We start from the raw sequence: 13,825 nt of genomic DNA on the forward strand, positions 1-13,825 counted from the left end.
CAACTAATCGGTGGCAAGATTTAACCTTATATTTCCATTTTAAATATTAATGGGGCAGACATTAGAACATCAGCAGCTTTTAGACACTTATTACCAGGTTCCAACTGTGCATGCAAAGAAAGAATATCACCGTGCCTTATCAAGATCTGACAGTATAACTTCTATTTGGCTCTTGTCAGATACTAGCTTCAAATTAGTGCCTAGAATATAATATCCTAAGTGCAATCACAACACAACCAAATGTCCCCCTGCAATATTATTGGTTTGTTAAGACAGTGCTGAGGGGTAAACATTAAAAAAAGGGGATATACTGCCAAGTTACCCTACTGCTGGAAGCTGCTTCTGCATTTCTGCTATGTTCTGGAGTGATTCTTGCCAGACATTGGGTAAGTAACTCAAAAATAAAAATGTTATAGAAATCTCACTCTTCTCTATCGCTCAAAACAAGAAAATCTGTTAATTCTCTTTACCTAGGCAGAGAGACTCAGCAGGCACAATTAAAAAGCTAATAGAATTTCTATTAAAATTTAACTCATCACAGTATAAATAAAAATGTAGATTCAGCCAAAAATGCATACAATGAGATTTCCCAGAATTTTATGCAAGTATATCAATGCATTGTGGAATTCACCTTCAGGCACCAGAACTGCTCATACACGTCGAGTATTATGTCATACTTTCACATAAATATTGCCAACAGCACAAATGTATCTTCAGATTATTAATCATTTCTGAAGAAAATCTTAGTTAAAGCCCATTGGATTTTTCAACTTTCCCAGCCTGTACAAACTAAAACAACAAAGAATTCATGGGTTTCGTGCTCTTCCCATAATTGTGACTTTCATAAGAGGATAAAGAGCACCTGAGCTGATAAGTGTGGAAGTGTGAACAACTTTATACAAATTGCAGATTTACAAATACTAATATTTCGTTAAGAGCCAACAATTTTATTCAGAACTGTGCTCGAGGGCCACAATTTGAAATATTGTTCCATTCTATACTATGAAGCTGAACATGTGACTCCCCAGTGACTGAGCTCCTGATTTCAAATGTGCTGCTTTGGGCAGCCACCAGACTCACTTTAACTCATATGTAAAATGAAAACAAGAGAGGCCAGATTTATTCTGTACTGTCGGCAATTATAGGATACTCTTCAAATACTCCAATAGCAAGTCAAGCAAAAATAATACAAAAAGTCTTGCAAACATCACAAGTCCACGTTTTAGAAATCACTTAAAAGTTTTGTATATGAAAAGGAACGCAGCCATTTCATTTTATTTTGACCTGAAGCAGCTCAACCTTAAAACGTTCAAGTATCTATTTGCAACAATGAGGTCCTGCAATTTTAAATGGAACAGTCATGTTAATTACAGATCCATGATTACATCATTTTGTGTTACATAGCAGTCATACACTTGCTTCTATAAAATTAGCCATTCTCTTCTTCCCGTGACTAATTTTGCCTATCAAAAAAAAAACTGACAATGGTAATTTTGCTTCTTTAATAAAAAGATGGAAATTCAATTTCTGCCTTTAGTGTGTCATCATATATTGGTGAAGCTCAGTTCCTTAGCTTCTGCCATACGGTGAGAGCAGGAAAGATATGAGGATCAGGAAGATAAAGAGCAGGAGAAAAACAATGATGACAAGAACAATGTTTCATTTCATTTCATTCCTAAACTTTCAACATAAAAATGTACTAAAGTGTTTTACTTTGATCTATTTCTGAAAAAAGATTTGGTACTGCTTGGAAATCACAATCCCCTTCAGTTTGTTCAAAAATTTTCAATATCACTGTGAACAAAAAGATCACAACTGACAAATGATCTTTCAGCCTCAATAACTGTAATTGTAGGGAATTGCCTCCAAAATTTCTATTTGATAAATCACTAAAAGAAATTTAATGAAAGGCTTACCTGTTTCTCCAGAATGCGATTGATTTCTCCAAGAGTCCTGTCTAGAGAAGAAACCTTGTTGTTTGCCCAAGGTCCACTATCCTGTCCTTGTAGCTGTTTCAGCAGATCTTTCACTAATCTTTGAAGTCTATATTCAAAGATAAAAATGTCAATTATATTACTGCTACTGTTATTGACAGGAAGTATCAAATTGGGCTCAAATAAAGAGATGGATACCCATTTTCCTTTATTTGTAATTAGGACGAGGGCACAAAACCATTAGCCATCCTGAACTGCCCTAAACAATTATTATGGCTCATTGCAGTAGATTTTTTTCTTGGACAGATGAGTGGTGTGCTAGGCATTTCAAAGGGAGTTAAAAGTAAACTATGAAACACAGGATTACAATTACATTTAGGACAAAAACGAGAGGAAGATAGAATTATTTGATGGAAGGATTTCAGTGAACCAGTTGTGTTTCAGGTAACAATGCCCTTGCTTTCATGCTTAGTTTCTTTTTCGAATATTACGTCACAACTCATCAGATTTATTGAATGCTATTACAATAGGGTTTAAGCGCAATCCCTGGTTTGCTAATTCTACGTCACTGCGCTACCAACATGCCCAAAAAATCCAAGTTAGTACAGTGAGTTTTGAGAAGATTTGGAGCTCAGGTTGAGGTTCTGGATGTGAGTTTGCTCGCTGAGCTGGAGGGTTAGTTTTCAGACGTTTCGTCACCATTCTAGGTAACATCATCAGTGAGCCTCCGATGAAGCGCTGGTGTTATGTCCCGCTTTCTATTTATCTGTTTAGGTTTCCTTGGGTTGGTGATGTCATTTCCTGCATTGGTGATGTCTTTTCCTGTTCTTTTTCTCAGAGGATGGTAGATTGGCTCCAAATCAATGTTTGTTGATGGAATTGCGGTTGGAATATCCTGCCTAAAGGAATTCTTGTGCATGTCTGTTTGGCTTGTCCTAGGATGGATGTGTTGTCCCAAAGTGGTGTCCTTCCTCATCTGTATGTATCTAGTATCTAGATCACTAATATCCTTACATACAGATGAGGAAGGACACCACTTTGATTGGGACAATACATCCACATCCAAGGACAAGCCAAACAGAGACACGCACGAAAATTCCTAGAGGCATGGCATTCCAACCGGAACTCCATCAACAACACATTGATTTGGAGCCAATCTACCATCCTCTGAGAAAAAGAACAGGAAATGACATCACCAACCCAAGGAAACCTAAACAGATAAACAGAAAGTGGGACATAACACCAGCGCTTCGTCGGAGGCTCACTGATGATGTTAGCTCGAATGGTGATGAAATGTCTGAAAACTAACCCTCCAGCTCAGCGAGCAAACTCACATCCAGAAGTTAGCACAGAGTATTCTCCAGTGCATGTGAACATGTAATATAGGAGCACTAGGTGGTCATTTGGGCCTTTAAGCCTGTTCTGCTGTTTCAGAACTGTTCTTCAGTTCTAAGAAAAGGCACATTAGACTTGAAATGTTAACTGTTTCTCTCTCCACAGATGTGGCAGATCTGCTGAGTTTCTCCAGTATTTTCTGTGTTTGCCTCTTGTTCTAGACACATCCATGAGAGGAAACATTCTTTCCATGTTACATTGTCAAGACCTTTCAGGATCTTACACACTTCAATCAAGAGACTCCTCACAGTTTTAAACTCCAGTGGAAAAAAGCACAGCTTGTCCAACTTGTCTTTTTGGGATAACCTGCGCATTCCAGGTTTCAATCTTTTACACCCAATTGATCTATATCTGTCTGCAAACACCTTTTGTCTTCACAATATGCAAGCCTATCTTTCAGCCATTGTGAATTTAGCAACAATGTTCTATATTTTTACAATTTACATTGATGAGGAAATAAGTTGAGGCCCCAGCACAAGACCCTATAAAACTCCACTCATTCAGATCTAGCCAAATAGACAAGGACCCATTTATGCATACTCTCATCCACCACTTCCAAAATTCATTCCTCTCAACGTGAACACACAGTGGCAGTGGTGTGAATCTACAAAATGGCCTGTTGCATCTCACACATGCTCCATAGATAAAGACCGTCCAAACCCACCAAGGGTAACAGATGCACTGGAATTCCATCACTTGCAAGTTCTCCTCCAAACTACAAGCCATCATGATCGATCAGTTGATGGGTCAATGTCCTAGAATTCTTTGACTAACAGTACTGTGGAGGTACCTACACTTCAAGGACTGCAGTAGTTCAAGAAGGTAGCTTACCTCCACTTTCTTTTTTAATTGAATTCAAATTCAACGATCTGTCATGGTGGGATTCGAATACAGGTCCCTGAACATTATCTGGGTATCTGGATCAACAGTCCAGCAATAATACCAGTAGGGCATCATCCCCCCACTAGTGTGATGAGCTTTCAGCTAGTTTTCAAGTGTGCACTAACGTCAATTAGGCACTGACTTTTTACAAAGGGAGGCTGTTAGTTTCAAAATTTCTCACCACCCAAAGTTCTGTAATGAGGCTTTTACTACCACTACCATTCCTAAATGATATATTCAGGGGCCCAAAGCCGCACTCAGATTACTAGGCATTTACCCAGTGTCCCTTGTTGCAAGAAACTTATGACTTTTGCTTGGATTCCATAAACCTGCTCACTTCTGTCCTTTTTATAACAGAACCAGGGGATGAAAATAATAGCAAAATTGTCTTTTGGCACCGAGATATCAACACTGATGTTGCAGTGGATACATGATCAATTAACATCCAAGTTGCAAAATAATTAAAACCGTCAATTTGTAATCACAGTTGAATTATGATATCACCTGACAGTTACATTAACTTTTTGAGAAAGTATGTTTTTAGTTGAAGCAATGAACAGAAAGATCTCTTTGTACTCTTGTCCAAATGATAATAATGATCTCCCCCCTTAGGCTTTCATGTAAAACTCCTTTTATTTAAACAGACAGCTACCACCATGCCTGTAACAGGATAAAGAATATCAGATGCACCAGGATTAAAAACATAATGGTTCATCATTATTGAGTCACAGGCTCAAACAGCATGGAAACAGACACCTCAGACCAACCGATCGGCACCAACCAGACTTCGCAATCTGACCTAGTCCCATTTGCCAGCATTTGGCCCATGTCCCTCTAAACCCTTCCTATTCATGCACCCAGTCAGATGCCTGCCTCCACCACCTTCTCTGACAGCCCATTCCATATATGCACCACTCTCTACCACTGCCTGCGCAAAACAGTTGTCCCTCAGGTCCATTTTAAATATTTCCCCTCTTACCTTAAACCTACACTTTCTAGTTTTGGACTCCCTATCCTGGGGAGAAAAGGACCTTGGCTTTTGACCCTATCTACATCCCTCATGATTTTATAAGTCTTTATAAGGTGAGCCCTCAGCCTCTGACAGTCCAGGGACAAAAGCTCCAGCCTTTTTGGTTTCTCTCTATAGCTCAAACCCTCCAATCCCAGTATTATTCTTGTAATTTTTTTCTGAAACCTTTCAAGTTTAACATCTTTCCTATAGCAGCTAGTTTGTTTAACAAATGTCTCAAACTATTCTTAGAACAACAGATTTTTATTCTACAGGCTTACCAAACCAGCATATTGCTTTAGAAACTGCAGATTTTGATTTAGAATAAACTCAGAATCTACCACTTGCAGAAGAATCAAACCAATGTTGGGATTTAAACATCAACTGTGCTGCTGAAGGTGCTGGAACCAATAGCAAAAACTGAGCACTTAAATTATCAAAGATAGTGAGTAGGATTGGTGATGCCTGACTATTAGAATATTTTTAAGGAGGTCACTAACATACTAAGTAGGAAATTGTATTAGAGATAGTAGGAACTGCAGATGCTGGAGAATCTGAGAAATACAAAGTATAGAGCTGGATGAGCACAGCAGGCCAAGCAGCATCAGAGGAGCAGGAAGGCTCTACACCTTGTATATCTCAGGAAATTGTATTGCCTAGGCCTGAAACATCAGCCTTCCTGCTCCCCTGATGCTGCTTCACCTGCTGCATTCATCCAGCTCTACACCTTGTATATCTCAGGAAATTGTATTGGTATAGGAGATTACACATGTGGTCTGTGTGGATTTCCAAAGGGGGCTTCATAATGTTTTGATAAACAAGGCTTATCAAGAAAGATGAGAGGAGACATAATGAGATATAATCTTAAAGGTTGGGAAATAGGAGACAGAGAGTAAGTCAGGTTAAACAACAAATGATGTCTCAGATTTTCAGCATATAAGCCTAATGATTTCAACAACAGAATAAGAGTGTCTTAAATTTAGATGTGCAGATTACAGTAAATTGGGAGGAATGACTCATGTGGATTGACAGGTGACAGTTACAAAAAGGACATTGACATACTCATCAAGCAGGTAAAACTATACTGAATCAAATTAAATATACAGAGGTGAAAAATCACACATTTTGGATCTGAGAAAGACAAATCAGAACAGTTTTTCATTTTGAAAGACAAGGAGCAATGAAGAAGCAAAGGAATTTTGGTGTCCATGTACACTGATTACTAAAGGTTGATGAAAAGCTACAAAAAGTCAGCAGAATATCCAATGGAATCTCATCATTTCCATCGAAGGGTTTACAATTCAAAAGTCAGGAAGTGTTTCACTTGCATAGAGCTTTGTTCAGACCCCAAGTGAACATCTTTAAACAATTTTACATAACAACCTTCAGGATACATATTTTGGAAATGCACAGCACAGATTCAAACCATAGTTTAGTGGGTTAAATTATGAGGTACAGATTATGACATATCGAAACCTGCCTTGTATTCCCATGCATTGAGAAGGTTGATGAATGATCAAACCAAGGTATTTCAAAAGATTAACTGATTCAAGAGAAACCATTTTGGATTCTAATGTAAGGAACAACAATTACTTCAGAAGTTGTCTGAGATCACAAAAGGGGTCATAGCAAAAGCTAGTGAAATTAGCCACTGGGTCAGTGACCTGTGAATTATAGGAGTCTTGCTGCACCACTGGCTGGCTGGCACATGCATCCCACATAGCTGATAGAAATTCTTCGACTTCCAAAGCTGAGAGTGCCAGAAAGGAAACTATAGTGGAGAATGAGAATGTCTGGAAGCATTTAAGGCCGTGAAACTAAAGACTGATTTATCCATTTGAATTTCAAGCACCGAGGGTAACTAGTGCTCTCTGATTAACTAGCTGCTGCATGTGGTGGCAAACTAAAAGAATGAAAAACGACATTCAAACCTCCCCCACACCCATCTAACAAAAAGTGGAGTGTATTAGCTTTCTGGTTAATGCAGGTACAAAAGAATCATTGTAAGCAGAAATGCATCTCTGCAGTTGAAATCACTTCAATAGATTTTTTTAAAAAAAGAATTCTGTTTATGGCACATGAGGCTGAACATGTGAACACTACTTAATTTTTTGAATATCCACTAATGCAGTTAATGGTGCAAATGTTGTGTGCACACGGTGTGCCATACAAGGTAAAATAAGGTCTCACCCCAACAATTCTTGGTCCCATCATGAAAGGCAATTCAAAGATCAACATAGCAAAGTGTAGAGCTGGATGACCACAGCAGGCCAAGCAGCATCAGAGGAGCAGGAAAGCTGACGTTTTGGGTCTGGGCCCTTCTTCAGAAATGGGGGAGGGGAAGGGAATTCTGAAATAAAGAGAAAGAGGGGGCAAGTGGATGAAAGATGGATAAAGGAGCAGATAGGTGGAGTGGAGACGGATAGGTCAAGGAGGCGGGGATGGAGCCAGTAAAGGTGAGTGTAGGTAGGGAGTTAGGGTGGGGGTTGGTCAGTCAAGGGAAGACGAGCAGGTCAAGAAGCTGGGGATGAAGCTGGTAGGTAGGAGGTGGGGGTGGTGTCTGAAGTGGGAGGATTGGATAGGTGGGAGAAAAGACAGACAGGTCACGGAGGTGGGAACGAGTTGGGCTGGTTTTGGGATGCGGTCAGGGGTGGGGAGATTTTGAAGGTGGTGAAGTCCACATTGATACCGTTGGGCTGCAGGGTTCCCAAGTGAAATATGAGGTGCTGATCCTGCAACCTTCGGGTGGCATCGTCGTGGCACTGGAGGCAGCACAGGATGGACATATCATCAAGGAGTGGGAGGGGGAGTTGATGTGGTTCGTGACTGGGAGGCGCAGTCGTTTGTCACAAACCGAGTATAGGTGTTCAACAAAGTGGTCTCCAAGCCTCCATTTGGTTTCCCCGATGTAGAGGAGGCCACATTGGGAACAGCGGATACAGTATACCACATTAGCAGATATGCAGGTAAACATCCGTTTGATGTGGAAGGTTTTCTTGGGGCCTGGGACAGGGTTGAGGGGGCAGCTGTAGCACTTCCTGCTGTTACAGGGAAAAATGCCAGGGGTGCTGGAGCTGGTGGAGCGGACAAAGGAGTCAGGGAAAGCGTGGCCCCTCTGGAAGGCAGGTGGTTGCCAGAGAAACCGATATCCATTTCAAGCTATTGACTCCCACAGCAACCTAGAATACACCTCCTCTCACCCACCTTCTTGCAAAAAAAATGCCATCCCCTATTCCCACTTCCTTCGCTTCTGCCGCATCTGCTCCCGAGATGAGGCATTCTGCTCCTGGACATCCCAGATATCCTTGTTTTTCAAGGACCGCAACTTCCCCTCCAGTGGTCGAAAACGTCCTCGACCGCATGTCTCACGTTTCCCGCAACTCGTCTCTCACACCCGCTTCCCGCAATAAAAACTACAACAAAAGCCCCCTTGCCCTCACATACGACCCCACCAAGCCCTGGCTCCAATGCATCATCCTCTGGCACTTCTGCCGCCTGCAATCTGACTCTATCACCAAAGACATTTTTCCTGCCCCACCTTTATCTGCTTTCCGGAGGGACCACTGTCTCCGTGAATCCCTTGTCCACTCCACACTCCCCACCAGCCCCACCACGGCCGGACACTTTTCCCGGCAACCGCAGGAAGTGCTACATCGGCCCCTACACCTGCACCATCACCTCCATCCAAGGCCCCATCCAAGAAAGCCTTCCACATCAAAAAGATGTTCACCTGCACATCCACAAACGTGATATACTGTATCCGCTGTTCCCGATGTGGCCTCCTCCACATCGGGGAAAACAAGCAGAGGCTTGGAGACTGCTTTGTTGAACACCTACGCTCAGTTCGCGACTAATGACTGCACCTGCCAGTCGCAAACCACTTCAACTCCCCCTCCCACTCCTTGGACGACATGTCCATCTGGACTTCCTCCAGTGCCACAACGATGCCACCCGAAGGTTGCAGGATCAGCACCTCATATTTCACTTGGGAATCCTGCAGCCCAACGGTACCAATGTGGACTTCATCAGCTTCAAAATCTCCCCACCCCCGAATGCATCCTAAAACCAGTCTAGCTTGTCCCCCGTCTGCCTAATCTGTCCGTCCTTTCTCCCAGCTCAACCCCCACCCCCTCATCAATCATTAATCCGAAGTACGTGCAGGCGTCCTGGAAAGATTTTGTATAATGCATTGACTATTCAAGCAACTGAACAAGTTTATGTTGTCCTTTTGCTTTTGCCTATGGGAAAAATAATCCCTGTCCCCTCCCGTTTGCAATGCACCATTTTTTGGTCTTCCCAGGGCTTTATCAATGCCAATAATGGCTATAGGGCAGTAATTCAGAGCAGCATGATCACAGGGAACCACCCTCATCCCTGCCTCCTTGACTTGTCTTCCTTCCCTGAACTGACCAACCCCCACACTAACTCCCCACCTACACTCACTTTTACTGGCTCCATCCCCGCCTGCTTGACCTGTCCATCTCCTCTCCATCTATCTGCTCCTTTATCCATCTTCCATCCGCCTCTCCCCCCACTCTTTATTTCAGAATCCCCTTCCCCTTCCCCATTTCTGAAGAAGGGTCCAGACCTGAAACGTCAGCTTTCCTGCTTCTCTGATGCTGCTTGGCCTGCTATGTTCATCCAGCTCTACACTTTGCTATCTCAGCTTGTCCAGCATCGGCAGTTCCTACTATCTTTGAATCGAAGGTAGACATGTCAGTTGAGTATACAGATTATACTTCTAGTTAAGGCACTGAAGGCAAACAGTTTTAACTGTTTAGAAATGCAACCAGATGCTCTGAATCTGGGTTCTTCCTGAATGAAGTTCCAAGTCGGGATGAACTCCTTCCTTATCTGTACGTTCCCTGTGATCATGCTGCTCTGAATTACTGCCCTACAGCTATTATTGGCATTGATAAAGCCCTGGGAAGACCAAAAATGGTGCATTGCAAACGAGAGGGGACAGGGATTGTTTTTCCCTTAGGAAAAAGCAAAAGGACAACATGAACTTGTTCAGTTGCTTGAATAGTCAATGCATTATACAAAATCTTTCCAGGATGCTTGCATGCACTTCAGATTAATGATCAGAATGTCACGTGATTCACAAACCATTCTGATAACAAGGTAGCTCTTGCACAGTAAATTTTAAAAATTTAAACTGGTGTGAAACATTGGAGAGTTGAGTTTCTCCTCAACACTTCCTTTTGTACTCAGCTACAAGTGATATTCATACTGACACTTCTATCAGTGCTGCTACATCATCCAAGTAAATATCTTGCTCTTCTGCTGAGAGAAGAGCAAGGTCCAATTCTATCTTTATACTTTTACTTTTATAGCAGGAGTGATATGCATCCATAAGGGGCAGGACCCCTACTAGAAATGCTTCAGGGCCAGAAAAACAATTGCAGCTGTTTAAATCGCTACCAAAGCTGGAGCCATGTAATTCAATACCAACACAATTGCAACATAGGTCCTCTTTGCTTTCAAGGTCGACAATCTCTCCATGTGATGTATTTATTCACTGAGTCATCAAAAGAGCTCTTGAGATGATCATTTGCTTTACAAGTATTTATGTCACTTTCAAAAAGAAGTTGCAAAGGGTTTCCATAAAATTGTTTAGTTATAGAGTCATAGGATATACAGCACAGAAACAGACCCTTTGGTTCAAATCATCCACACTGACCAGACATTATAATCCGACCTCCTCCCATTTAGCAGCATTTGGCCCATTTCCCTCTAAACTCCTCCCATTCACATACTCATCCAGATGCCTTTTAAATGCTGCAATCATATCTACCTCCACCACCACCTCTGCGCGAAAACATTACCGCTCAGGTCTGTTTTAAATCTTTGCCTCTCACCTTAAATCTATACCCTCTAGTTTTGGACTCCTAAGAAAAAGACCTTGGCTATTCACCCTATTCATGCCCTCATGATTTTATTAACTTCTACAAGGTCAGACCTCAGCCTCTGACGCTCGAGGAAAAATAGGAAGGATGACAAAAACTGTACACAGTATTCAAACGTGGTCTCACCAATGTCTTGTACAGCCACAAGACGATATCCTGAATCGTATCCTCAATGTTCTGACCAATGAAGGCAAGCGTGCCTAACGCCATGCTCACTACCCTGTCTACCTACAACCTCTTCTATCGAGGAGAAGATACAGACACTTTATCACACATACCAGCAGGTTCAGAAACAGCTTCTTCCCAGTCATGGTAACAAAGTGTGTAGCTGGATGAACCCAGCAGGCCAAGCAGCATCTCAGGAGCACAAAAGCTGAAGTTTCGGGCCTAGACCCTTGTTCATCCAGCTACACACTTTGTTATCTTGGATTCTCCAGCATCTGCAGTTCCCATTATCTCTTCTTCCTAGTCATTATTAGACTGATGAACTAACACTCTAGCTTCAAATAATGTTGATTTTGTTAATGTTGTTCCTGTCTTGCACACATCCTGTGCGGTGTAACCTGAATTATCACTCTGTCCAAAGGTTTTTTTCATCCTATGACCTGTATGTCCTTGCTTACTATGATCTGCCTGTAATGCTCACAAACAAAGTCTTTCAATGTACTTAGGTACGTGACAATAAATCAAATCAATCAATCACCTGCCTGGAACTCCACTTTCAAGGAACTATTCATCAGCACCCCAGGTCTTTTGTTTGGCAACATTCCACAGGGCCCTACCATTAACTTACCAAAACACAACACCTCACATTTATCTAAATTAACCTCCATCTGCCACTCCTCGGTCCATCAGCCCATCTGATCAAGGTCCTGTTGTACACTGAGATAACCTTCTTCAGTGTTTACTACACCACCTATTTTGCATCATCTGAAAACTTACTAACCATATCTTCTATATCCACATCCAAATCATTTACATAAATGATATCTTTCAGATATCATTGCTATAATTAGATAAGTTATCCTGGAGAGTTACAGAGCCACAGTATTTGCGAGGGTAGAATTAACATACATAAATAACATTCACTGGAGCAATCAAATAAGATTACAAAGCATCTGTGGCTATGCTTGCTGACACCCTGGAACATGCACAATGGCAGCGAAATCAGTCAACAGACATATTGATTAATATATTACCGATCTCTCTGATGTTAATTAAACCAGCTCACATTGCTAGGCTCAGAAAACCTACTCCAACCAAGTTTGTCCTGAAAAGCATATAGAACTCTTCTGCAGGAATAACATTTTTCCAGCAAAGATGCAAAATTAATCATAAATTTTTAAGAGGTCCTTTTTGATTAAAAATGCAGAAGACAAGGTTTCTCTTCAAATCAGAATTTTGTGTACATTCCTTTTCTCCCCAGCTCAAAGGAGACACTGACTCATGCACGTTATGGCTACACAGGGGCCCCTTCAAATGGCCATATGAGGCAACAATGAATATGCCTGTTTGGCATGGGTCGTATCTCAGCTGAGGCAATATCATCCTCATCTAAGGATTGCCAAACAGTTTTGAAGTTGAGATTACTTAATAGTAGTCAGTAGCAGGATGACCAAGCTGATTTATGTCATCCTTTCCAAGGAAGCAAATCTAACAACCCTGCAGAAATCAACTTGATTCCATTTGGGCTTTAGATTAACTTGAGACTCTCACTTTCACTGGCTTACAGCTGCAATCAGAAATGCCATGAGTAATGTTTCTTGGCAATGATTGCTAAATGAATTAATACCATTGCTTTGTTCTACTTCAGTTGCATACAAAGCACAAATGTGAGAGAAACAGAAGCACAAGTTTTTTTTATCATTTTCAACACTTAGAGAAATTCTTAGCACTAAGATATAGTTCATTTATATCACAACCAGATGATGTCGGTCAGCAACATTGCCTCTTGGCTTTTCCAATTGTATTTTAATTTATGTTCTTTTTATGCTCTTCTTTCCCTACTTGTTTCAATTCTTTCCAATTATTTCTACAGCCCATTAAATCCATTGCAACAGTTGGATTGTTCAACTTATGACCCTCACCTCTTCATACTTTTGATTTTTGAACTGTAAATAAGGTACTTTTAAAATTGATTTTGTGGCATGTGGGCATCGCTGGCTGGCCAGAATTTAGTGCCTGTCCCTAGCTGCCCTGATGCTGGTGAGCTGCCTTCTTGAACTGCTGCGGTCTACCTGCTCTGGGATGACCCACAATGTCATTAGGGAGGGATTTCCAGGATTTTGACCCAGCGATAGTGAAGGAACAGCAATATATTTCCAAGTTAGGATGGTGAGTGGCTTGGAGGGGAACTTGAAGATGGTGGTGCTCTCATATATCTGCTGCCTTTGTCCTTCTAGATGGAAGTGGTGGTGGGTTTGGAAGGTATGACTGAGGATCTTTGGTTATTTTCTGCAGTGCATCTTGTAGATAATAACACTGTTGGTGCGGAGTGTCTCCAGTACAAGGAGTGGATGCTTGTGGGTGGATTGCCAAACAAGTGGGCTGCTTTATCACTGAATCCCTACAGGTGGAAACAGGCCCTTCAACCCAACAAGTCCACACTGAGCCCCAGAGCATTCCACCCAGATCCATCCCCCATAACCCACCTAATCTACACATCCCTGAATACTAGGGGCAATTTTAGCACGGCC

The 13,825-nt window shown here is 41.6% G+C and overlaps 1 protein-coding gene across 3 annotated transcripts in view; it reads right to left on the minus strand.

The window, feature by feature from the left end:
- scaper (S-phase cyclin A-associated protein in the ER) overlaps positions 1-13,825 on the minus strand; it is a 283,244-nt gene that overhangs the window by 135,478 nt on the left and 133,941 nt on the right. For all 3 annotated transcript variants that reach the window (XM_048520699.2, XM_048520701.2, XM_048520702.2), the window contains one exon: positions 1,917-2,043. In XM_048520699.2, the coding sequence (XP_048376656.2) occupies positions 1,917-2,043 (127 nt within the window). The remainder of the gene's footprint in view (positions 1-1,916; positions 2,044-13,825) is intronic.

Source organism: Stegostoma tigrinum, chromosome 36, assembly GCF_030684315.1.
Source record: "Stegostoma tigrinum isolate sSteTig4 chromosome 36, sSteTig4.hap1, whole genome shotgun sequence".
In the NCBI taxonomy this organism is placed as follows: domain Eukaryota; kingdom Metazoa; phylum Chordata; class Chondrichthyes; order Orectolobiformes; family Stegostomatidae; genus Stegostoma; species Stegostoma tigrinum.